Source organism: Lates calcarifer, linkage group LG5 (genome assembly GCF_001640805.2).
Source record: "Lates calcarifer isolate ASB-BC8 linkage group LG5, TLL_Latcal_v3, whole genome shotgun sequence".
Lineage (NCBI taxonomy): Eukaryota > Metazoa > Chordata > Actinopteri > Centropomidae > Lates > Lates calcarifer.
In genome coordinates, this window is record NC_066837.1 from 16,386,175 (window position 1) to 16,412,303 (window position 26,129).

General features: G+C 38.0%; 3 protein-coding genes across 3 annotated transcripts; all 3 read right to left on the reverse strand.

Moving 5' to 3' along the window:
• Positions 1 to 1,023: 1,023 nt before the first annotated feature.
• Positions 1,024 to 2,923, reverse strand: bglapl (bone gamma-carboxyglutamate (gla) protein, like). The gene is made up of 4 exons (XM_018664953.2): positions 2,780 to 2,923; positions 2,064 to 2,669; positions 1,850 to 1,940; positions 1,024 to 1,685 (listed from the first exon to the last, which is right to left on the reverse strand). Exons 1-4 carry the CDS (start codon positions 2,838 to 2,840, stop codon positions 1,583 to 1,585), a joined length of 861 nt encoding a protein of 286 aa, XP_018520469.1. The 5' UTR covers positions 2,841 to 2,923; the 3' UTR covers positions 1,024 to 1,582.
• Positions 2,924 to 8,182: 5,259 nt separating this feature from the next.
• LOC108875809 (endoplasmic reticulum resident protein 27) lies at positions 8,183 to 14,180 on the reverse strand. The gene is made up of 7 exons (XM_018664946.2): positions 14,013 to 14,180; positions 13,282 to 13,367; positions 11,842 to 11,979; positions 11,634 to 11,750; positions 11,246 to 11,371; positions 10,174 to 10,371; positions 8,183 to 8,282 (listed from the first exon to the last, which is right to left on the reverse strand). The coding sequence occupies exons 1-7, from the start codon at positions 14,068 to 14,070 to the stop codon at positions 8,241 to 8,243; spliced, it is 765 nt and encodes a 254-aa protein (XP_018520462.1). The 5' UTR covers positions 14,071 to 14,180; the 3' UTR covers positions 8,183 to 8,240.
• An 8,799-nt stretch (positions 14,181 to 22,979) lies between these two features.
• On the reverse strand, positions 22,980 to 24,492 carry LOC108875876 (retinal cone rhodopsin-sensitive cGMP 3',5'-cyclic phosphodiesterase subunit gamma). The gene is made up of 3 exons (XM_018665056.2): positions 24,355 to 24,492; positions 23,608 to 23,729; positions 22,980 to 23,459 (listed from the first exon to the last, which is right to left on the reverse strand). Exons 2-3 carry the CDS (start codon positions 23,715 to 23,717, stop codon positions 23,342 to 23,344), a joined length of 228 nt encoding a protein of 75 aa, XP_018520572.1. The 5' UTR covers positions 23,718 to 23,729; positions 24,355 to 24,492; the 3' UTR covers positions 22,980 to 23,341.
• Between the last annotated feature and the right edge of the window lie 1,637 nt (positions 24,493 to 26,129).

Genomic DNA, 26,129 nt, shown 5'->3' on the forward strand with positions numbered 1-26,129 from the left:
TCACTTCAGATTATCAGGAAGTTTTGCTTTTATGACCATTCTATTACATTTTGTATTTAATTTTATTTTTTAAGTGTCTGGGACAACACAACCAGTGTCCAGGAAACTCCTACTATTGTGTTGACCACTACACTGCCACATGTCACATGAGCCATGTGCAAAGAACATGAGATGGATAATCAATATGTCAATATTGAGGGCATACAACTGTGCCAAAGCGCACAACACAACAACCACAAGATACTTTCCACACGGTTAATAGACACTCATTCACTCTATAGGAAACATTTCATACATTCACACACGTTTGTATGAGATTGACATAATATATCATCTAGCTCAGTGATTCTCAGGCTTCTTCTGTCATGTCCCTATCTTACCAAGTCCTAACCTTCAAACAGTGCTTTGAAGTCCAGCAAAAATGCCTTTGCTTGCTCAGTTAGTCAGTCTTTGCACTGTCTGTCCACTTAACTGGTTATTCCTCCCAGCTCTTACTAAACCAAACACCAGCCCTCTTCTCCAAAATTCATTTTCATTCATTTGGTACCTTTGGATACTGTAGGATGCTGAGACTGGCCAACACTGTCATCTAGTGGCAAATATGGGAACAACACAGACTCAGAGCCATGTGAGGACAACTTAACACTGAATGAAAGAGAAGAAGAGACTGATGATGGTGCCATTGGTGCATGTTTCTATATGAAAAATAGTCCAATACAATACAGAATATATCTCATCTATATTCTTCTAATAACTATGGATCAAATGTCTTCTTTTAGTGACAGCAGAAGATGTTTTTATGAAAAAGTTCCAATCAATCAACCCTGCACTGTGTAACTGAACATAGAGGAGCATTAAGCAGCTAAGCAAAGAGCCAGATACTTGCCTCAAGAGGCAGTTGAGACCAAAAACAGAGCTAAAAGAGAGTGCAGTTACTAGACTTCCTAACAAGTTTGACATATCAACTCAACTTTAAAAGGTATAAAAGGCTAAGGTCAGAACATATTAAAGACAATACAACAATTCGACACAATAAAATAATTTATTATTTTCAATCCCAGAGGCAATTTGTGGTTACAGTCATTACAGATAACTGATGTGCATTTTACACACACTGTACACTACCACTACCAATATATTACTACTAAAACTACAGTACCTCTAAGAACTCATTACTACATCCACTACTCACTAGAACTATTACTTCTAAGACTAGAGCACGATATAAAAACATTAATACATTAACATACAATACATCTGCACTTGTAGCACCATTCATTGTATTATACTATAGACGAAAAGAATAATTTAAATTTACGTGGGCTACTGCATACTTCACAGGCTCGTATTTCCATGTGCCTCTCTCTGAAAGCCTGGAAGAGGCGTTTTCATATTGAAAACATATTGTGCAAGGATTTGTGGCCAAAAGAAAATCTCCATCTAGCATCATAACATAGGCCAAACCCGTTTTTTAAATTACTATTGCCTGCTCCTTGTTTGGATTTAGGGGAGTTATTGCACCATTCTATAACAAAACGACAAAGAAAACAGTTCACATGTGAATGAAAGAAAAGTCTTTAACTTAGAAGGGAACAGGTCCATAGTAGGTAGTGTATGCAGCAACAATGCCTGCAGTGTCGGCCATCTCGTCACAGGCAATGTTCACTTCACACACCTCTCTCAGGCTGGATGGCAGGGGAGAGAAATAAAGTTAGATAGCTTGTAGCATCTCAGACAAGTGGTTTAACTTGGATTCAATATTCTAGTTCTGAGTTGTATTTTTTAAATGAAATGCAGCAAACATTTGCTAATACTGTGCAACATATATTGTCTCCTAGGGAGTCAGTACCTTTCCAGCTGCAGAGGGGTGAGCTCTCCTCCTGCAGCTCTTTTTCTCCTCAGGAGAACAGCAGCCAGATCTCTCTTCACAACTGGAGCAGCTGAGGGAACAACTCACATATTACAAACCCAGACATTCTTGTGTTTTGTTGTTTTAAAATCACATGAAAACTTAAGGTAATTCTAAAATCATGCAAAGACTCTCTGGGCAAAAAAATGCATACCTTCAGTGCTGGCTGACTCTGAAGAAGACTTGGAGTCGGACTCAGAAGACTTGGATTCAGAGGAGTCGGACTCAGAAGACTTGGACTCAGAGGAGTCAGACTCAGAAGACTTGGACTCAGAGGAGTCGGACTCAGAAGACTTGGATTCAGAGGAGTCAGACTCAGAAGACTTGGACTCAGAGGAGGACTCAGAAGACTTGGACTCTGAAGAGGAGGACTCAGAAGACTTGGACTCTGAGGAGGAGGACTCAGAAGACTTGGACTCTGAGGAGGAGGAGGAAGAGGAAGAGGAGGAGGAAGAGGAGGAGGAGGACTCTGAAGACTCTGAGGAGGATGACGAGGAGGAGGAGGAAGAGGAAGAGGAAGAGGACGAGGACGATGACGAATCGGATGAGTCAGAGCTGGAGTTGGAATCAGATGCTGATGAGTCAGAGGAAGAGTTGGAGTCTGATGCCGAGGATGAAGCTGAATCAGACTCGGATGAGGAGGAAGAGTCTGAAGCAGAGGATGAGGCGGATGAATCGGGGGAGGCAGCTGCAGGGTCAGCAGGTGCAGCTGCTGAGGATGTGTCGGCAGAAGAGTCCACTACAACCTCTGGTTCCACAGCTGATAATCACAGACAATAACGCATGTTAAACATACTCTTGGTACTTACGTTGCTCCAAATAAGACAGGGCAATATTAGGAATCTCATGATGAGATGGGTTTGTCCTTACCTCCCATGGACCAGCACACTGACAGAAGTGCACAGATTGCGAGGAGAGTCAGAGTCTTCATGATGCCTTGTAGTTAGTCTCTTGCAGTAGACAAGTTGCTTTCTTGATTTACTTGCTCTTCTTTGCTTTCCTTCGATGGTTTGCTCTGTTTCTTTCCCCAAAATCGAGGTCAATATATACTGTAGTCCACCTCCTGTGTCAGACCAGACCCACACAATGAGATAACCCTCTGATTGGCTGGGGAATCAGATGTCAACATTTCCGCTTCCACTTGTCATGAAAGCTCCCATAAACACCCACGCAGTCTGGCACTGAGTCCAAAAACTCATTCACCCGCACAGAAACTTACACGGCCGCAAACATTCTTGGCATTTGTCTTCACGTACAGTGCATGGTACTGTATGTAATCCTATATGTATCTATGTATACAAACATTCACTTGACATTGAAACCAGTCCAATATAAACAGGGTACCGTCAGGAGAGTATTATTATCTTTACACTTAAGGGAATTCCCCCTTCTGCATGATGCTCATGCATAAATGCAAATATGCACTCTCATTTACACAGAAAAGACTCATCAGAAATATTTTATTTTTTAATTTGGGCTTTTTTTAAAGAATGACCTGCTGGCTAAATGTTAAATTAAATTACTGAACTGACATCTTAAAATACTTTCTGTCTCTGGCTTTTAGGTAAACAAAACAGTATTTTTGTCCTATTTTCTTCAACAAAAATGCATCATTTTTCTGTCAGTCATTTTCTGAGGTCAAACCAATCATTTTTATACTTGTCTTGTTTACCAATCCTGTACACCCCCTTCAAATTCCTTTCAATCCTTACCCCTCATCACGGGAGTATAAATAATACAATAAACCCCTGAAACTCTTTCACCACCATGTGTTACTGATTTCTATAAAATACCCTTAAAATGTGATTGGATTTTAATCAGGGAGACCCACTGCAGGGTTGCCTCTTTAACATTAAGCTTGCCAGTTCTGCCATTGCTGTTATGTTACTATACTCCTTGCCCCAGATGTGATCTCCCACCCCCACAAACCCCAAACTATAGCCTGAGCCGACCACAAGCTACTAATCGAGTGACACGGAACAGCAGTGAGCCTCATTATGCGACAGAGCTTAATTAGAGTGTTGCAGAGTCCCACCAGAACCACAGTCAGTCACTATTTACAGATCCATCTCGGTCCAGGTCCTGGCCAGATCCAGGCATAGCCACAGCTTACCAACGGCAACCAGTGGTCCAACAAACAGCCTTGCTTGATGTATTTCAGCATATATACAGCTAAATATAGGAAACCCCCATGTGTTGGATGCACAGTGTTTTGCATGCGGGTTTGGATGCAGTTGTCTGTGTGAGCGATATGGTTCAAATGTGGCTTCACCTGTGGTTTTTTGATAAAAAATGGTATTTGGAGTTCACAACTTGGACCTAAACCTTATTGCAATTAAAATACTGTCTAGATAACCAAACCATGCACACATATCACTTCACGTACATATATATCTCAGAGGGCCCCTAAACAGCTCCATTCATCATGTAGTAAGAAACACAGTGCTGCTGCAGGGTGACCTTGGTGTCCTTCGTGTTTCATAGGCTAGCGTTATTCCTGGTGTCAGGGATTTGTCTTGGAACGTGTGCCATGTAATTTCAATGTCTGGTCCAGTGTCCATTTTTGTGGATGCATTGTAGTGCGTGGGGGACACAGTTGGGGAAAACAATTGCCACAACGTCTCTGAGTAGGCAGGAAATACAGCGTCTTGGGCATTTCTGCTTTGAATCAGTTGGTTTTCTGTTGTTGCATCTTGGCACTGAAATCATTTCATTTAGGCAATGAGTAATGTTCACTTTTTTAATTGATGTTCTGAGGTTACATGTTCTCTTGTTTGTCCAGCAGACACCGGAAAGGTTACATGCACAGGTGCTCAGAAACCAGTTGACTAAGTAACCTACAAATCTATGGAACTGCCAGAAGTTGCTTAAAAAATCCTGTTGATGATTACATGTATTAAATAGTTGTGTGATTTTCTTTATTTCCTTTTTCTTAATATTTTGTTCACTTTTGTGTGTTTTGGGGAATGGGAGGTTTCTTCTGTAATATTATTAAGGCACATGTTGTCATTCGATGAATTCTGCCTCTGGAGCCTTTCCACTTTACAAACACTGTGAGCCAACAGAGGAATTTCTATCTTTGCTTTTCATTTTTTATCACAGATTTCTTCCCTTCCTTTGCATCATTTTGGGAACATACACAAGAATCAACAGAGGGAACTCTCACAGACACAGACATGTTTAGGAAATGACCTTGGCACATCAGGAGACAACTCTGGGCCTCTGGTAGAAACAGACTCTGACACATCTGGACTCAAACCTTAAAACAATTAAAACCCACCATTAAGCACTGAACCCCAACAACAACCAACAGATCTGATACATTACATATTAATAACAAGAGCCTATATGGTAGATAACTAGAGATATTTTTATTGTAATGTTGCAAGAAGTTCACTGTACATTTCCTTCTTTTGTCTCTGCCAGCTTTTCTCCTCTTGCATGATACACATGCATTATATCACTGGAACAAACAACCTTTAAATGACCAGTTGCATTCACGTGCATTCACCATTTTTTTTAAACCATCACCTCACTGTGTGTGTGGCAGCTCTCAACTTAGACAGAACCTTCAAGCATAACATCACTAAGGTGATGGACTTAATGCAAGGTGATTCCAGTGTTAATGTGATCAATGTGTGTGTTTTTTTTTTGTTTTTTTTGTTTGTGTTTTTTAAACTTTATTACTGTTATTGCTGTCCTGTGTGTAAATAAAAGTAAAATTCAAACTCATTAACATGATATTTCATATTTTGACAATGGAGCAATGCAAATGTTCTGACTCAACTCTGGACCTAAAAGTGTATTTTGCATGAGATTTGAGAGATAATTTGCTGCTGTTCAGATACTGTATATTACTCAGACTGATACCAGTCAGAGCAAAATTTACTGTCTTAACAGTTTCAGCTCTCCTGCAAGAACCACAAACCTAATTCTTTAGTCATCACTCACTGACAGCAGCGAGAAGATGGAGCTGTAAAACAGCCATTATAACACAATCTAATGTGTTACATACTGTACAGTATTTTCAGACTGTGTCAGATGCATCAGGATAGAACAGACAGCCTTACATGACATTTTAAAACGTTTGAACGAGCTTTAAAAACCGGGGAATTACACCAGTTATAGACTTGACTAGACACTAGACTTGACCTCTTATCTACAGTATACTTACTGCTTACTTATTAGAGACTAGTCTTACTTAGAGACCGGCTTTGGCTGAAGATTTATAACATTTCCTCCTTGGGATTGTAAGAGCCAAGTTGCTGCTCAGTTTAGCCCAACAGGACCGTGAGATTCACTGTGCTCTGTAGAACAGAGAGTTTTGTGCGTAGTTTGAGCAAGAGAAGGAGGAGGAGGGCTCCTTCACAAGTCACATGTCATGAGAAAAAACATCAAGGCCTCTCACCATCAACCTCACCAACTCTCACTCATAAATTTAACACAAACAATAGCAAGTGTCTGAGCTTGTGACCTTCTCATTAGTGTTTCCACAGTCACCAGCATTACACAACAGTGATACTGCAGCTAGAATAAAACCCCTCATGGGTATATATCATGGGTATATATTGTGAAAGTTTTGCACAAATAAATACAAACCCATGAAAACATAACTACTGTCCTGTGTGCCAGTATCAACTTGAACTTAACCTGACTTTTACTTTACTTTGCAACTACTCCTTACTTTGTGTAAACCAGGGCAGAATGTTTCAGATAAAACACACTGTTATGGTGATGACAATAAACATGATCTTTTAAAAAGAGCTTTTCTATTGAGCACAGAATTGAAAAGTTAATATTTTTATTGAAAAATAAAGGGTGATTAGAAGTAAAGTGGTTCACACTTAAAGAGATGTTTAAGTGAATCCAGTCCAACCTCTTTTACACAGGAAAATGTGTCAGGTGCAAAAATAAAAATGTTTATGTAATGTATATGTAATGTTGCATTAAAATTACAGGACTGTTTGAACCCCAATGCAGGCATTTAGCAATATTTTTAAATCTTTTATCACATCTCACACATGCTGTTAAGTCCTTTTCCACAGAGCTTTATCTAATGTTTACTCATTCCAACATTGGAGAAAATGGATTTGGATTCTAAAGAGCTCACCAAATAAATTTCATAATAATGTTGATTTTTATTTTACAGCAGAAGCCTGTGTGAAGCCTGAAAGAGCCTTGTTTATTATAAATGATCACCATATCATAATTAACACCACAATTGCACATTAAATTATATTTTAATTACCAGTAATTAGTGACTGCATTGTTTAATTACTGATATCAGGTTGCATTCTGTGTGATAAAGGGGCAGACATTTATAATTTGCAGCTTGATGGTACAAAACTAAAACACACTGTCATGCCTGTCACCCTTTGACCCCCATCAGACCTTTATGTAACACTGTCTCATCTGTCGACTGTCTCTGTTGCAACCGTAAACAGACTCAGATGGCAGGCAACACGTATGTGTATCTTTCCATCTGGTCTCTGAGAAACGTCCACCTGCCAGGCTTTCCCAATTCCGCCGGATGTATCCGCTTGGCAGTACAACACCACTAATTATACTGATCCCAGTCTGGGCCTTGAAAATTCCCATCTCGCTTGAGAGAATATTTTTGAGACAAGCCCAAACTTTTTCACTCTTGATGTCTACAGCCCATCTGTTGTTCTTTTATAGAGCTTTTATAGCCTTTGTAGCTAACACTCTCTTTTATCCCATATTTTTAGTGTCAGATATGTCCAGAAGTACAATATCTTTTAGTTTATTTTGAATGACATGCTCTACTTTTTAACTGTGTGTGATTGTGGCCTTTGTGATTCACTAACGTTCTTCACTGGGGATTTTCATGTTAGTTTGTCCTGTGCAGACAATGTTTTTCACTTTATTTACACATTTTTCTATCCAGAATGAATCATATGAGAAAGTACCACTAACTACTGTGTCTTAACTGCCTCTGTTCGGATGTTCCCAATCTGCTCTCTGTCAGTCTCTCTGAGGTCGGTGTGTTGTGGTTCTGACAATAACGTTAGCGGACAGACTAACAAACTCCGCCAGATCACTACCACTTGTGGCCAGTGACCTGTGGTCGCCTAACCAGACCGCAGACGGGCTCACACTCGCATAAACAGACAAAACATAACATACATGGGTAAATAAGAGAGGGCACATGATATACACACGCAGACACGCGAATGTTCACTTTTCATAGTTTCATTTCTGTTTTCGTTCATCTGTTTTCGTGGCAAGAAGAATTCATACCAGGTGACCCCCTTTCCATTTAGTTATTTATTTAACTTATAATAATTCATTTACATCTTTTCTGTGCATCCTAGAGCTCTGTTTTGGCTTCTGCTCCAGCCTGCTTCACCTCCTGAAAAAAATAAAAGTGTGATAAGTGAAATGCGGCAGACAATACAGCATCAGGGAATATATAAAACAGTATATAGATCAAGTTTACCTTAAGTTTATCTATTAAGTGTTGCACAGACACATACACTCTAATATTAGACTGGATTTCCCTCAAATAAAAGCTTACAAAAACAGCTCAGTTTAGGAATTCACAACATCTATGTCAGTTGCACTGGTGCATCATGAGATGCTCTTGATTTTTATTTTTTTTTCAAGTTCTACTTCATTCCCTATCTGTTCAGACTTTCAGATTATTCAATTTCAGAAAATTACAGCTTTACTCTTTAATTTTAGTATTAGTTAACATAAAAGGCAGACAGAAAAAACACAGGATTTATAAACCACATTCATCCAGTACACATGTGGTTAAAAGTTCAGAGATTATCAAAGAGATGTTATGGTCAAAGCCTTTCCTTTTCAAGCAAGGATCCTGTTGAAAACTTGAAGAAAACCTGTGGAAAACTATGACTGGGCTGAAGACAAATGAATAAAACAAACTGCAACTTAAAAATTGTACACTTGTTTGTGCTGTCGTGGTGAATGAAAAAGGAAAAACCTATCTAGAAATAGTCTGATGGGGGTATTTTAAAGAACTACAGCAGGATAATAATTATTTTTCTATTCTCTGATTACTTTCTTGAATATGATTTTTTTTTTTTTAAAGAGATCAAAGATTAGCCCAGGATTACCTTGTGCATCAACAATTGTTTCCAATTTAGTTCTTCAGTTTATACATAACTATCATTTTAAGATTCTTTACGATACTTTGTTCGTCAGCTCCTCTACATTCCACAATATTGGAAATATTGCACTTTTTACTCCATTACATTTATACGACCATTACAGTCACTTGTTATTTTTCAGATTACAGATTACACAGGAAATAATGATATATAATGATGATATTAATAATATCTAACATGATATTAAGGCTTTTTAACAGTATACTAGTTCAAAATCAACTCCACCTCAACAAGATACAACATCAAAATGCTTCTTACATGTTAAAATATCAGTAACAATAATCTGATGATAAAATCTATGATACAGGGGCCATTCTGCTGCCAAATCAATACTTTTACCTCTGATACTTTAAATATGTTTTGCAGATAATACTAGGACTTTTACTTATAAGAGAGTAGTATTACTACTTACTACAGAAATGAAAGATCTAAATTAATCTGAATTCAGTCTTTTTAGTGCCACTGTTCAATGATGTTTTGGCAGTAACTCCCATGTTTCTGTCTGGCTGAAGAGCTTCAGACTGTGTCACACCCAGCTAGAGCTAGCAGAGCAAATTAGTGCACAGAATAAGGTTTCCTGTCTTTAGTGTGGCACATATACTTTACAGTGACAACGGGAAGTGCTTTTCTTGTTGTTATACATTACTGGTGTAGACATTTTCCTCTCTGAAGTTTCTCAAACATGACTACTGGAAGAGAGTGTTTCTGTTTCATTTTACTGTCCATATTCCTTTTTTCTTTAAATTTCTTTATTGTGTTGCTTAAAAGTCACTACACAGTATGCTGGAATGTCTTAAATGTCCACCTATTTATTTATTTATCTATCTATTTAGTATTTTTCACTCAGTAGTACTATTCAGCTTTCTGGGCCCCAGGGTTTTTTTTTTTTTTGGTTTGTTTTTGTTTTTTTTTCTTGTCGTTAGCACTGTCATACATAACTTGTGATGTTGTCAAGGAATGTTTGTGTTTCTCTTTAATAAAAAATAAAGTTCCAAAAAAAAAGTCACTACACATATTACAAGAAAACAGGTCCTCTGAGTACAGTGAGCAACATTTACATCTTAACCAGGTTAAATACATCTCATCAGGCAAATAACAAAGGCTGCTCACCTTCAGATCTCCTCGTAGGAAGGATTGGCAAAACTCTCGTACTCGCTCAGTAGAAATCTCTCCTGGTGGAAGGAGCCATTTCATGTCAGAGTCTCCATCGTAGATGCCAACTCGTGGGAGGTCTTGAGACTTGAGGCCAAAGTAGCCAAGGGATCGAGAGTTGGACTTCACTGCTCCATTAATCAGCACAAACAAGAACTGGAACACAGGCTCAGTTTTTATGACTTAATTTATCTTATTATAGATTAAATCAAGTGACCACAGTGTACTGTCTTCTAAGTTTTATTTTAAAGAAATACATTTGGATATATTTGATTTGTGGCAGAATATTGATACACAGGGTTTCTGCAGTGTTCACTAAATTAGATTTTAAGACCTTTAAAGACCTTTTTAATACGACAGAGAACATAATTAAAAAATCTTTCATGCTCATACCAGTCAAAGAATGATGGAAAAAACAGTTATTTATTAATTAGTACAGCAATTGATTGACATTTCTATCACAATTCAGTCAGTTATTCCCACCTGTATATATCAATAATTCCTAGTCATATAATTTTTTTTCTTAATTAAAAAATGTGACCTGGAGTCATTTCTGGACTGATGAACAGGTTGTCAGTGCAGAGGTCCAGGGGCCTGAGAGGTCAGGGTCCCCTGGACCAGAGCCTCTGTGTTATGTGACTGTTAATATTTCTTGTTTGAAAGTCACAGAGCTCAGCTGAAAGATGTTTTGTGTCCCTGTCAGTGTGGAGGTCCGACAGAGACAGAGTCCATGCCTAGACTCAGATAATGAGCAGAAGAATGATGGATTGGTTACCCAATTAAAAGATAAATAGCTTACGTTTCTTTGTCCATTGAGAGTACATTGAATTCAACCAAAATCAATACTTTTTAAGACATTTGCAGACCAGCAGAGGAAGCCACTAAAGCATTTTTGTGACCCTGCTTTTTTTCTCTTCTTTGCTATATACGGTCATTTGAACTTGTCCAGGCTGTAAAGCGCATCAATGGATTTGAGACTATTGTTTCAAATTAACTTAATAAAATGAATTACGTTCATGAGTGTTCTCACCTTGCCTGTGAACTCAGGTGCCAGAGCTCGCAGTTCTTTCTTGAGCTCAGTATATTCTTTACTCCCTCTGTTGGCAAAGAGCAGGAGGTGTGTCTTCACCTCTGAATTGAACAGGCCCACTGCTGTCTGAGGGAAAATAAAACAGTATATAAATACAGTGAGGATTATATGATCTCCTTTCTCAGAGGACTCACATCTGACCTCTGTGCATTTACTTATTGTTCTCATATTAACTGTGCTCAACACATCATTCATGTACTGAGAATACATGTGTCTTTACTGAGGCTTAAATTAACAAATGACAGGAAAAACAGGACAAATAGAGGCAGGGTCGTTGACTCCATAAAAACATTTAGATGGCAGTGATGAAGATGTGAGATGGGCTCACCACTTGGTTGTATTCTGTGATGTATCGGACCTCGTTGATGCTGATGAAGTTTACAAGACCGTCAGTCTCTAACTTCTTGGCCTCTGCGACAACAAGATTCTCCTGGTGGTTATCTGCCTGGATCCCATGACACACATCAACATCATTATCATCATAAAACTGACCAATACCAGCACATTTAATATTGAAAAATGATGGCATACAACACCTTTCTGAAGATTGTGATGGTGTCTGAGGAGAGGCTGTAGTCAGCCCACACCTCTTTCACAGTACAAATGGCTACAGGGACTGAGTCAACGCGCTTTGCGGCTGCAACAAGCTCGTCATAGCCATGACTCTCCTCTCCCTGAATACCAAAGTGACAGAGAAAGTTACAGAGGTAGATTTTTTTAAACTATATCTTATCATGTACAATGTTTTACTGTTTTTGATTTTTCCAAATAAGTTGTTTGTCTTTAATTATTGAAGACTCTGTAGTAATTTGAGTACCATTTATTCTCTGTCCTAAAATTTGTTCATTATTACATTTGTATTGTAAATCTTTTCGTTATGGTATTGTTACTTTTACTAGAAAAAGGGTGTTGTGAAACCACTGCAAGTAACAGATCTTAACATGTGTTCTGCTGAGCACTGATGTAATTTTCTAATGCATTTGCCCATATTTATCAAAGCCTTTTTATTGTTAATCATACATTTGAATGCCTGGAATTAGCTGTTTTTTTATATCACAATCTACCTTAGGGTTAAGCTAGGGCTAGGCATGAAAGGGCATATTTTAGGGAGTTAGGGAATATTATCTTTATAGTACCATTACTTGTAAAGACCACCAGGTGGTGCGGGCGACACCACAACATTTTTCAGTTTCAGCAGTCTTTTTTTCCAAAGAAAATGTGAGTTTGAAAAAACATGCAGGTGGCAGAGAGAGAGAGAGAGATAAACAAAGAAACACTGTAAACAGGGAAGCGAGACAAGGTTGATTCAAAGGAAGGTGAATCATGTCTATTTCTGCGACAGTATTGCATGAGCTCTGGCAATCCGTTTTATCATTTTGCAGCCTGTAATATGTGTTCATTCCCAGTGACTCACAGCACCAATATTTTGGTCTCTCTCTGCCTTCAGCATCATGGTCCAACTATGTGTTATCCTTGTGTGCTCTCCCTCCTCTGTCTTCCATTCTCCTCTCATGAACCTTTTCCCTGCCTCTGCACTTGTTTATGAGAGGGTCAATAGAGCCAATCCCACAAGACTTCAGATACGTATGTATTTCCTGTCAAGTGGCCTGCCATCTTCCCCCGCACATTGAGTCGGGCCAAAGGGCTCGCCTCTGTGGGGCAGCCAGCCACCCTCTGTCCTCACAGCAGCAATGCTGCCAAAGGTGTGGCCACAGGAAATATATCCTTCTTCGAAATCTATTCGTGACAGCAGCATCACCAAGACCAGGGTGCAAACAAATGCTGTATTTTTGGAGCTCTCACAGTCTCACTCTCAGCTAATTTGTCTGATCATGTCTGGTGTGCCGCGTGCATGTTAACAAAATAAACTAAGCCATAAAACAGTGCCTGTGGGCTAGTTTAAAAAGATGTCTGGAAGCTTATTTGAGTCCATGGTTGAGACTTCTTTTCTCTACATGCAAATTTTCTTGTCTGACCTCCAGGAATCCGATGACCACCACTTCAGCAGAGTCGATAAAGGCCTCAGCGGCTTTGGTGTCATTCAGCCTGGGAAGAGCACTGTCTGAAAAAGAATGACATGAGATGCACCAGACACACAAGTCATTGTCTCAGGAAGACTAATGGTCTACAGCCGTGCTAGCAGCTCTGTACAGCATACTAGCATTTACTGATTAGCATAACACACAAAGTGTAGCTGAGGCAGACGGGAATGTCATTAGTTTTGCTAGTTTATCAAATTTTGAAAAATTTAAATTTTGAATTTTTGCCCTGATAATGGCGCTAGATGAAAAGTTAAAGAGTGACCAAAATTAATACAATTCATTGTGTGAGAGACAGGTATTTCAGAAATTTCCTCTTTGTGACAATCTAACCAATAACTGTTGAGGTCTTTCACTCAGATTACAAATGTGAATGTCATGGTGGATCTAGAGGTAAAGTCAGGGATAATCAAAATCAGGATTCATCCTCTGGGAACCATGACTGTCTGTACAAATTTGGTATGGTAGTCCTTTCAGTAGTTGTGGAGATATTTCAGTCTAGACCAAAGTGGCAAATCGACACAGTGAACAACAGACAGACTGCCATCACTGTAGCCATGCTGCTAGCATGGCTCAAGAAAATCTTGGTTTTCCACACTGAAAGCAGAGAGAAGAGCCAAGGTCAACAGCAAGACAAAAAACAACATAGTATACTTAAATCAATTTACCTTTCTCTGAGGCAATGACAGAAGACACCAGGAAGGAGAGAAACAGGGTGGTCAGCATATTTCAATTGATTTGACTGATCGGCAGACAGCCCAGGAGACTTTGTAGCTATTTGACTCTGTTCAAAGAGTCGTGTCACCTCTGCTCTGTGTCTGTCAGCCGCCACATGGCAGCTGGCTGTGAATGCTCCAACTTTCCTGGGATGTGATTGGAGGCTTCGTGGGAACCAGCAAGGTGTTTCTGATAAGTTGGGACGTTGGACTACGTGTCATTGTAGGACAGGGGACAGGTGTGTGTATAATATGTCTGCACTAGGGACAATACAAGTACATTTAGCTCAGTTGACCTTTGCCTTTGTGAAACATCACTTTTTCTTGTGTCTTGACATGTCTTGTCAGTAGAACCTTCATACTGTGCTCTCAGATGTCTTGTGCTGCAGTGTGTTACATAAATGCTGTGGGTGGGAGTCTCTGCTGAAATAGCAGCTTGCTTGGTACTCATGCTTTATCCCCAGGCAGGTAGCAAATAGCCAATGAGGAGGCCTGAGATTAACCGAGCTGCATTTTGGTACATTCACCACATGAGGGACAACAACTCCTACCTAATCCATTCATTGTGATGCTAACACCCAGTGAAGTAAATTTTAAATTACAGTAGGAAAAAATCTAAGTTTTTTTTAAATGCATATATGTTACTACAATAAACAAATCAAGATGTTCTTACCTTGCTATTCTTTTTTTTTTTTTTTTACTCTTTTTAACTTATTTTTTTTAAATTTCATTTTGTAAATTGTCTTTGAATACACTGAACTGAAAATGGCTATATAAAACAAAATTATTATATGTATCTATTAGTATTAAAATCAGAGGTATGTATTTCCTCCATTCAATGAGTGTAAACCAAAATATCTGAGGTTTTGTCTGTAAACATCCCTATAATGAAGGAACACCAAACTTTTCTGATTGACAGATGCTATGAAGAACTATTGAAAATGACCTCTTTGTGGTGCATGAGTGCATAAGAAGTGATTCTTAAGATTGCACACTACCTCTGCAAGCAAATGTCTTGATAGCAAAGTAATTTTTAAAAAATGTAGTATAGTTTTAAAAATGTGATGTTATCATGATAGCAAAGAATTACAGCACAAGAAGAACTTCTAAAATCAAAATTTGTGAGTCAAGGAAAATAAAAGGATATAAAACATTTTCTCAGATAACTAGTTAGAGACAGAGACCTAGAGACAGAGGAAGCCCACAAACAGCAGCTCCCACAACCACAGAAATGTTGTCTTTAGTCTTGATGTTAAAACAAAAACAAAACGCCACTGAGAAGCAGATTTATTTATGACAGCGCCATAACAATTATTAAACTACATTGAAAAAGAAAGATTTACATCAAGTTTGACATTTTACTCAGTGATTTTTCAACATTGTTCCCACAGAAAAGGAATCTGCTGAAAACTGCAGGGAAGTCATAGTTTGGCCGACCAAACTGACCAAAGAGCAGGAAAAAGGCATGATGGTGGATGCATAAAAATACAGTGAACTCTTAAGGACAAGACAGTTTTGGTCTGAACCCTATAAACTTTCTCTTTTGCATCAATAAAATCCAATTACCTTTCACACACAATTCTAAAAATTAAAGGTTACTCTGATTTTGAGACCAAAATATTTCTGCTGCATGGTAGTTGATGTTGAACAGAACTAGGAACAGTCTCAATGTGGTCAGTGCATGAAAACGACTAATGAGAGCTATAATGAAAAAACTCTCTAGGTTTTAACTGTGGGGCTCAGCAAAAGAAAAGAGAAAAAACAAACAAAAAACTGTGTCTATCTTCTACAGAACCAGATTTGTCAGCCTATTGATTGTTAATAAATTCACCTAGAAGATCAATACACAAGGTGATTGTTGGTGTCACCTTTTCTCCTGACTTGGTTCAATCACACAACAGTTGACGATGATGGGAATGTCTGACCACCAACCACAGACCCTATGCCACTAGCATGACTAAAAATCGAAACAAATTTTCTCAGATTCAACACATCTTACTGAGGCGCTCCAGACATGTGGCTCCTGGCAGTGAAAAGCCTGACCTTATTTACACTGCTGCTGTGCATGATGTATGTTCACAGGGGGCTTACTTAGGGGCAACAGGCCGGTGAGGCAACACTAATACTGTAAATTAGGGCAACGCTAACGTCACAGAAATACACATATGGACGTCAGAGCAGTGACACTTTCTGTATGAGCGTGCGACTCCTCTCAGGTGATGACCACTGAAAGTAAATCTACTTTCAAACACTTTTTCCATCTCCTCAGTGTCAGCAAGGTGTAGTGAGAACCAACACTGCAGATTACAGCCCACACAGTAGTGTGTAATTATTCAGTGAATACAAGGCATCAATAAAATGCTTACTGGGTATTTAAAATACAGGCAAGTACAAGGGGAGAAGACAAAAGGGTTAGGGAATAAAGGGGTTTAGCTATAACTATAAAATATTTTATATTTTTATGGGATGTGGTTTATGTTTTGTGATTAAATACTAGGCTAAAGTACATTGTTCAGTTATATTTGCGCTTACAGATTATTTTTAATGTTCATTATAAAGTTGCTGTGTTTTTCTAAGTTTAAGTGCCATATGTAGTTTCTTCCTTTTCATGACGTAGCTGTTGTGACTAGACACTTAGACAAAGTCTGCTGGTACCCTGCTTGTACCATGTAATTATTCAATATATACTGGGTAACAGTAAACAGTGTCATTTAAGTCTAGGTTGAACTAAAATTTGTTATTTCCTTGTTTCCTGTAAATCTTCACCTTTTACCTACAAGTACAGATTAAGTATTTCATTGGTATCCCATATGCCATAATCTAAAGCTTTGGTAAGTGAGAATATGCTCTAACCTTTGGAGATATAACATAAAAATCATTATGGTAACTTTTAGTGACTTGGAATGTGAAATGTTGTAAAGCACTGAAGATCAAATATTGCAACCACTAATTTTTTTTTTATCTCTGTTTCTCTCTGTCTGTTTGCAATTTCACTCTCAGTTTAAATCAAACAAAACAGCTCTGCACTGTCTATATCTCTCTATGAAATGCCTCCTTTAGGAGTTCATTTCATAGTGCTGCTTTAAGACTCTCTCTGTTTAGCTGCATTCTGCAAGGCAACAAACAACCTTACACCATCTTTAACTCATAACACCGCTGACACATACAGTTTGCTGTAAAGTATTCCTTACACAAAAACATGCTAGAGAATGGTTAAAAAAAAATGAAAAGGTAGAAGAAAAAAAAAGCAGGAAGAACAGAAATAAGTCAGAAATGTTCTCTTTGGCAATTTCTGACTCCTTGTGGACAAGTGTTAAGTGTTCAACAGGCTCAGAGAGGATGCAGTTTAAGTTAAAATTACAGGCCCAGTTGCTCATATAGCTGGTGCTACAAATAAACAACGCAAAAGTAATGATTACAACACACTCAGTGGCAGAAATTATGACATTTTAATGATTTGTTGCACAGGATTGGTGGTGTGTTTTCCTTCAAGGACTGTGGGGACACTTGACCTCAGGAAGGGTTTGAGAGCAAAAAAAAAAAAAAAGAAATTATGGGGGAAAGAAGCTATCATATGTATCACATAGAAATGTTTTGCATCAAATCTGTTACAAAAAATACAGTATTACAGTGCTGAATAATTATCACATAATTTCATCAAATTACTAAGATATCTTTGAACATTAATTAATAATTTCTATAGTGTTTCTTTTTTTCTTTCTTCCTCTGCTTTTCTCTGTTTCTATTTCCCCAATATTTGTTTTTTGCTTTTGCATTTTAAAACAGTTTTTTATTTTTGCATTTTCATGTTTTTGGGCCAGAATGAAGCATATTTTTAAAAAATACAATACCAAATCTTTGGACCATCATTTTGCAACTGAGTGAGAAAATAGAAAATATTTAAGTGTGGTTGTTTTAATTGAGGAAGACAGTCTCTGCTTCTCATGTTTCCAATATATTTTTCTGAGTATGCAGACAGAGAGGAGAGGTTAGTGGTGAGATCAGTGATGTAATGCAGGTAAACCTGGGGCTGATGGATTACTGGTATTTAGATTGTGGCCAATCATCAGTTACACAATCTTTAACCCTGTTAGGCTCTGACACAGTTTCAGTGTGTGAAGGTCTCACATCATGTGGTAATAATCCTCAGACCCTGCTGTTGAGTTGCTTCTGACACTGGTGGTGGTTCACTTACGCAATGTCCACATGCAAACATGCACACAGAAGCCTTGATAAGGGTTTGAGAGGGATGATTCACTTATATAGTAACTGCAACAAAAGACAAAAACCATGATATAGGAAAACCACTTTAAAAATAAAAATGAGCCATACAATGAAAATAAGTATAATAATATCTGTATCATCTAAAATGATCTAAATAAGATTATTTTTAAAAATACTCAAAATGTCTGTGATTTTTTTAATGAGTGGGATGTTTGATCTGGAGTGTCAAACTGCTGTTGATTGAGTATTAATATGATGTGGGTCATGGTTATTGTGTCAACTCTGTGGGAGTGTTTGCAGTATGGATTTCATGGGTTGAAAACAGCTTACAGTCTGTCTGATGGTTATGTCAGGGGTGCACAGAGGATGGGGAAGCCCTCTGACACTTTAATCACCAGTATGACAGTGTATAATCCTTCATCTGTGTAGGAGATACAGAATCCACATCAGTGATATTATAGGGACCAAAAATATGAAATTACAGGCCAGAAATTAGATAATAGTTACTGGGTAATTTGTCCACTGCTAAAATTAAATTCCAAATAATTAAGGTGGTAGAGATTTTCCTTGAAAAATAAATGTATCAACAGAGATTTATTGAGAGATGACTTCACATAGTCAGTACTTTAAATCCTTTGAATTTAATATTTCTATTTAAGGTTTAATGAAGTTCAAATGTTTTCAAATATGTAGATGAAAAATGCATGCATGTGCAGTAAGTTTTAGGCAGACATCCTTCACTGTGTAGATAAGCATCCATCCAGATCTGTGTTGCAATGCAGTGTTTAAGATGATGATAAATGCATGATCATATATCAAACAGCACTTTTTACCGACTTGCTTCATGTGGAAAAAATGGCTTGGATGGCACAAAAAATACTATGAATGTGTGTGTGTACATTTTCTGTAAATATAAATCATGGACAACTGTGGATTAAGAAAGCCCTGGCTTTTAAAACTCACACAGTACTCACATACTGTATCTGCCTGCGACAACCCATATGGTTAGTTATGGTTAGTCCCAATCCTATTATAGCCTATAAGCTGCCAGCTTATCTAACCTCAGAGTGTGGAGTCATAGCTTCATGTCAGAGCAAAGAACAGTGGGACAAACAGCATTTGGTCAGTACCTGACATTTATCACCTGGGGTACCCCAGGTTCTGCACAGAGCTCTCTGAGCACTAACTGATATGCACACAAACTGATATCCAGGGACATTGAGTGTTTCAGTCACAGTCCATGACCTTGCTGAGCTACTCTCTTCTTCTAGGAACTGTATTTTTTAACCATATACACATGGTATGGTTTGTGGCTGTCTGCTGGATGTATGGGTTGCAATTTGGTATGCTTCATTGTCAGCAGTAATATGACACTACACTACTGTATATGCATTTATAACATGTGCAAAATACTTCTAACAACCGTATCTTTGCACTTCATGCTCCAGCTGAAATACCAACAGTCACTGACCTCAGCTGTTGGTCACTAAGGGAAATCTTGCCAATCCCTGATCCTGCAAATCTGACAAGCACTATAGGTTCCTTTAACTACTTTCAATTCACTTTCATGATGTCAGCTTGTTTTTGCTGGAGCCTCTTAGAGACGCTGACATTTCTTGCACTATGGGTTGACACTAATAAATGGCTAGCATTGTTCTAAAAGAATCCTTATTTTTCTTACAGCTTGAAAGTCAGCCTATGCTGGTAAAAAAAAAATAAAACATTAAGGACTTTTAAATTCTCCAGTCCAGTTTTGGCTGGAGATGCTTCTGGATAGGACACTTGAAGGCAGAAAAATGACCAAACAGATTAAAGCATTACACCTTGTTGCAATAGGGGTTTTGTTCATTATTTTTGACATATTTACACAAGGAGAATTCTTTAAACAACTTGTAGCCAGATGCTTTCTGTATCTTTAAATACATTTTAAAAATCAGGACAAGAAATAACATAACATAACATAACATTTTCTTATATAACATTTCAGAAAACAAGAACATTTCACAAAAAACATACTTTTATGTAACACTACAGATTATGGAAAAGGATGGGACAATACTTCTTTTTTGTGATTGGACAGATCCCAAGTCAATACTTTGTCTGTGCATGACATCAGCGAAATGCAGCTGGACCAAGATATCCCAGGAAGCTTTTATCAATTATCAAAAGTTGCTGTTGACAAGTGAAGAAAATTCAAGAAATTGACCAAAAAATGCTGCCTAGAGTTGGATAATGTTCTTGTGTGGAATGACCACTTCATCAAAGGTAATGTAATTTTAGTTGGCTGTGTTATTGTAGCAAACTGTTTCCTTTAGCGACTTTGTAACATTGAAATTATTTCTTCAAACTTTTGAGTGTTTTCATTTGGTGTTTCACTTTAACTTTCTTTGAGCCTTTGAGTGTTCAAAATCATTGATACTCGTAAGATTCAAACTCAAACCCTTAGAGCTACCAAATAATCTTGAGTAGGCTTGAGCCATTTGACCACTTTTTTTTTCTTTTCTTTTCTTTTTCTTTTTTTTTTTTTTGCAGTTTTTCATATGGGCTATGGACTTGGCAGCTAGACAGCAAGCAACTTATATAAAAAATAAGATGTGATTTAATCAAGATGATTTCTGTAAATGTGTTGTCTATGTCTAGTCCTACAGCCAGAGTATAATCATAGACAGCAAAAGATCATTTTATTAGTTTAACAACTGAAAAAACAAACTATAATATAGTTCATGAAAATATAATCTGATGGCTTCTTGTTGTTTTATTATACCCAACCACCTCCGCAGGAGACACTCAGACACACAGATGCCATAACATCAAACACCCACCATACTGAACTGATTCCCCCCTTTCTCTCAGTAACCAGCAGGGGCAGCTGTTGCCGCTCTGCCTTCAACTACAGCCAGAGAACCTCCTGCAACTGACTACTCTGTGTGACCCTGCTGCCTGATAATCTTATTTTAAGATGACTTGGCATGCACATTGACGAACTGTAACACAATTAACACAAGACAGACTTAATCAACTTACATGACAGTCTTTAAGTATCTTAATTGTCCCTGTAAGCGGTAGCTACTAAAAATATTATTTTATTTGTCGTGGCAGAAATAGTTTGTTGATAAGAGTGTTTTTGTTGTTGTTGTTTTGTTTTGTCTTTTTTGTTTTTTTGCCCATGTCTTCCTCAATCCCCAATATGGGAGTCATGAAATAAAAATAAATAATAATAAAAAAAAAAAACAAGAGAGAGAAACTACACAAAGCTCTTCTCAAATAATCTGGCTGCAGTTCTAATTTAGCTTTTTTTTTTACCCTGGTGAAAATTTCTTCCTCTATTTCAACCAGACCTTTATTATCATTTCCCCTCATTTTCCCTCATCTGTGTTCATCCACTGCCCCCAGTTCTCCCCTGCATGTCCCCGGTAATGAGGTGACCAAATGATGTGTGATTGTTATGTTTATGCCACATTGCACAAGGCACTGTACCCTTTGTCAGTTCACTGTTTAAAGGTTTGTGCTGCTAATTGGTGCAGTGACACAAATGCACATTGATATCTGGAGGCCACACATGCATACAGACACTGGCACCAGCAAACAACACCAACAAAAATGTTTCCAGAGGAGCTGCTAAATATCTAACTTTAACGTCAGTTTTTTCCCCTCATCACATCTAATGCACGCACAATCTTCTGTTCAGTATGAACAAGAGGAGATTACCACAAGCAAAAACTGTTTCAGTTGCTTTAAGACAGACTTGAAAAATTGTGATCCTTTCCTTTAAGTAATGCATTTGAATATAACTTCCACCATTGTACATTACACAGAAACAGGCAGACAGGGGGTAGACAAAACAATAAATTAAATACTTGATGAAAAAAGGACTTAAATAAAATTGTAAACGATTGCAGACCTCTACATGCTTTTTGTCTGTTCTGAGTGATTTGTCATTGCTCTTCCTCTCACAGTTCACATCATGACTTTTGATGCTTTATTTCTTTTTTTTAAATTATACTAAATTGAACTTGATGTTCTAATGTGACCTTTTTTCGCAGTTCTTATGTTGATGTTAAAATTGCCCATACTCCTCTTTCTTGTGGAGAAAAAGAGTAGACGGTGTGTTTCTGTTCCCATGGCAACAGCAGCTTCAGTTTTCTTTCTATTTTCTGTCCTTGAGGACAGATTTATTTTTACAGTTTTGGTAAATAATACAACATTTTTATAATATGCAAGTGTGGCAACTAAAAGAATGGTGGCCACACGTGTAAATAATGGATGAAGTGCATTATTATGCACATATTATATTATGTGAATGGGGTGAGACCATAAAACAAGAAACACAGACACAAGCGGCCAAACAACATGTATTTGGTTGTTGTTGTTGTTTTGTTTTTTTGGTTATTGTATCTTTGTGTGTTGATGATATAAAGGAGACAAAGACTTATGTTCTATGGAAAATATTAACATTTATTGTGTTTACGGAATAGTTCCTCTCTACTGACAGAACAGACAGGGTTGATCTCTCTCACTGAAAAATAAAGTGAATTATAGACTTTCTCATAAAAATAGAATTTGATTTAACTGATACACAAAATAGAGAATCTGTGCATATTGAATCAGCAGCTTTGAGGAGAAGAGGTGGAAATATGAGCAGAGCAGAACAGTCCGGAGGATATCACAATAACAGATACCAAGCACTCTCTCACATTTACAATATAGACAAAATATTCAGTTTTATTTCTTTTTTTTTTCTCTGTGGACAGTACAAGCTCAAGTCCAGAGTTGCTGATACCGCTTATTATGAGAGAAAGAGAGATTCAGGAGAAAAGAGCAAATGGGGTGAGGAAAAGTAGAAAAGGATGATACAGATTTGGTGTAAAGGCAGGGGCAAATAAAGTGCATTAGCCAAGACAGAGTGCTGGATTTTTTTTCCAGGTCAAACCTCTAAATCATCAAGAGCTGTCTCCCCTCTACAGCATACAGTTAGAAGATTTTTAGCTGCTTAATCAACAGTAGGAATACATGAGAGATAATAGTGGCAATAAAGGGTAAAGGCAGAGGAAAGAGGGCTAAACAATTCCATATTTCGCCAGGTCACTGAGCTCCATGTCACCAAAGGCTTCCCATGGGCAGACCACTGTGATGTCTGTGCCAAGACCCTCCATGCCAGGGATGTCGTCTCCAAATCTGAGCAGAGGAGACAAAAGATCTGATGAGTACAAACTGAGGGATAGGAAGACATGGCATGAGAGTAATGGGGTAATGTTTAATAGTGACATGACAGCAAGGTTACTGCAGACAGAGAAGACTCTGTGTGATCTTAAAGCCATCTCACCCCTTCTGGCCTGGTTTAGGGGCCTTGCTCTTGAAGGTGCGAGTGGTCCTCTGCTTAAACTTGGGAGGTGCCTTCTTGTCAGCGGGAGCTGCAACGGCTACGTCTGCCATTTCAATTAGTTACTAAAGGAAAAGAAAAAGAGGACAACAAAATCTGTGACTTCCCTGCAGCTTTTCTGTTTGCCACCGATGCACTGGGACTCATATTTTATTTTACTTCTATGTCTCATGTAAAGCTCTTCGAATTTCTTGGTTTTTGAAAAATGCTACTCTGACAAACTTGCCTTGCCTTTGCAGATTCCCCCTTTCAGAACGGTGTCACATTACTGTAAAATCACTCCTCACTGTGAACACAACTCTCTAAGTTGTATTTATCTCTCCAGTAAGCTGATCAAAAACCAGACCAGTCATCAAAATATAAACGTATCATGAATAAACAGTGTTCAGTACTCCTCAGGGCTCGTCTGAATCCATCGGGTAAAAAGACCATATAAAGAAGTAGCGGCTGGGCCTTGAGCAGTATCGTCAAGAAGGCCAGCACAAAGAACTCGGTACAGATCTCATTTCAGCTCCATTTCAGTCACGATACTCAAGAAAAATAAAAAACTCTATTCCATTCCTCTGTCTTTCTCTTCTGTAAGGAAATTATTGCAAAAGCAGAGAAGAATCTGAGGTAATACATGTTATCAAAGCAGTAAGAGCCGTAACTCCTTGTACCAGAGCTTAGAAAATTGCAGTTTCATCTTACCTTTTGTTGAAGTCTCAAACTGTTCGTCTGATGCTATCTGATGAGCTCGTCACTTTCTTGCTTGTGGCTTTCGTCTCTCTGTTGGACTGTCCCTTTTTAAAGTCCTCCAAGCTGCTAATCCCCTCAGATGTTCAAGCTGTCATTCTTTTATGTGCCAACTCTGCTCTGTCTTTTCTTGCACCAGCTCAGCCACAAATAGATTGGATAAAGGATAACGAGATATAAATACAAGGTGTATTTCAAGTCAGATATGCCTGTCAGTGTGTGAATTGAAGTGAATTATAGAGGTGTCATGTATTGGCAGCGCTGAGTGACAGTAATTAGCATGACTATCAAGTTGATGCCTAAAAAAATCTGCTGAAAGATGTGCATTGTCTGTCTGTTTGTCTGTCACAGCCCACCACATATCTCGGTATGTTACCCCACACATATTGTACTCATCTGCATCATGAAAACTTTTATAACTGTGGGAAATTCGACAACTTTATTACAGTACAAGTACTCTGGCAGTTCTTTTGGTTTCATTTGGTTTACTGTACTGGTTTACCGCAGATGTAAAACAAAGTCATGGTTAATGTGGGTCACTTTGATTTTATCTATGAATCTAAAAGGCTTCAAAAACAGGTCAGTAATAAGCTATTTATGTAGGACAAATGAAGGCCCTCAGTGGTCACGAGGAGGCCTTTAATAATGGATAAATTAATAACATTATTTCTCACTTTTCTGCATTCTACAACTCCTCTCCCTTTTCTTTGTTTTTGCTATATAGCCTCCCTATACTGCTGCCACATTTAATAAAAGTCTGCATCTGTTTGTCTGGAATGTGTAGTTTTTAGTTTTATATACACAAAATAATACTGCCGATGAGAGTTGAAAAAAGCAGTTTCTTAATATTAACATGAAGCCTCACAGCAATCCTAGTCATCATGACACATACCTTATTGTTTGTTATACAGACATTAGTATCAAAAAGTTTACTTGGCTTCTATGGCCAGTGATCTCTCGCCAAACATGATGGAGGTTTGAGGATGTGATAGAACGTGAGTAAGAGCAGAAACTGTAAGACACTAAATACTGGGGTATACTTTTAGCCTCATTTGTAAACAAACGTGTCCTGATGTAGCCGGCACAAGGATCTGGAGCATGTGATGCAATAGCTGAATTGCCCTGAGCTGCATTCAGGTGAACTGTCACTTAGTGACAAATAAAGAACACTTAACCATTCAGCTCTTAATCCCTCGCCTCATGGCCTGGACTGAGGTTAGAGAGAGACAATACTGAGACTTTTAACTCACAATTTAACTTAACAGTTAAATTAACTTAACAGTTAAATTGTCACTGGAGAAGAAGATTCAGAGGGTGATTAAACAGTAAGAATCTATATTATGAAGCTTGATAATGTCCCGGAATCACCTCTATTTATAATATGTGACAAAAAAATGTCACTTTCGCCACTTTCTAGCTTTTTCCAGAGCTTTCACAGTCTTTGTTAGCTGATTACAACCATGCGATTTGGGTGTTAACTCTGAAGACCTACAGTTAAGATTTTTCTGTCAGCCTATAGGTCTCAAGGTCAAGAATGAACTTTCACAACCCACTGTTCATGTTTTGAAACAGTGAACTAGATTTATTGTTGTTGTAAAATAATATATTACCCTACAGTTATGTTATTTTAAAAATGCACCACTTCATTTCTATGTTCAGAGACAAATCTGGTTCCAAGACAACTTATACTGTTCAGTAAATCCAAATTAGGTTTTCTCACAGCTGCTTCA

Bases quoted from the DNA above. Each gene is read 5' to 3' on its own strand.
- LOC108875876 (XM_018665056.2), bottom strand. From the start codon at position 23,717: ATGGCAGACGTAGCCGTTGCAGCTCCCGCTGACAAGAAGGCACCTCCC. The intron at 23,460-23,607 runs GTGAGATGGCTT...TCCTCTGCTCAG, and splicing joins CCTAAACCAGGCCAGAAGGG to ATTTGGAGACGACATCCCTG.
- LOC108875809 (XM_018664946.2), bottom strand. From the start codon at position 14,070: ATGCTGACCACCCTGTTTCTCTCCTTCCTGGTGTCTTCTGTCATTGCC. The intron at 11,980-13,281 runs GTCAGACAAGAA...TTTGGTATTCAG, and splicing joins TGGTCATCGGATTCCTGGAG to GGAGAGGAGAGTCATGGCTA. The intron at 11,751-11,841 runs GTGTTGTATGCC...CATGGGATCCAG, and splicing joins CCATCACAATCTTCAGAAAG to GCAGATAACCACCAGGAGAA.
- bglapl (XM_018664953.2), bottom strand. From the start codon at position 2,840: ATGAAGACTCTGACTCTCCTCGCAATCTGTGCACTTCTGTCAGTGTGC. The intron at 2,670-2,779 runs GTAAGGACAAAC...TGTGATTATCAG, and splicing joins AGTGTGCTGGTCCATGGGAG to CTGTGGAACCAGAGGTTGTA. The intron at 1,686-1,849 runs GTACTGACTCCC...CCTGCCATCCAG, and splicing joins ACCCCTCTGCAGCTGGAAAG to CCTGAGAGAGGTGTGTGAAG.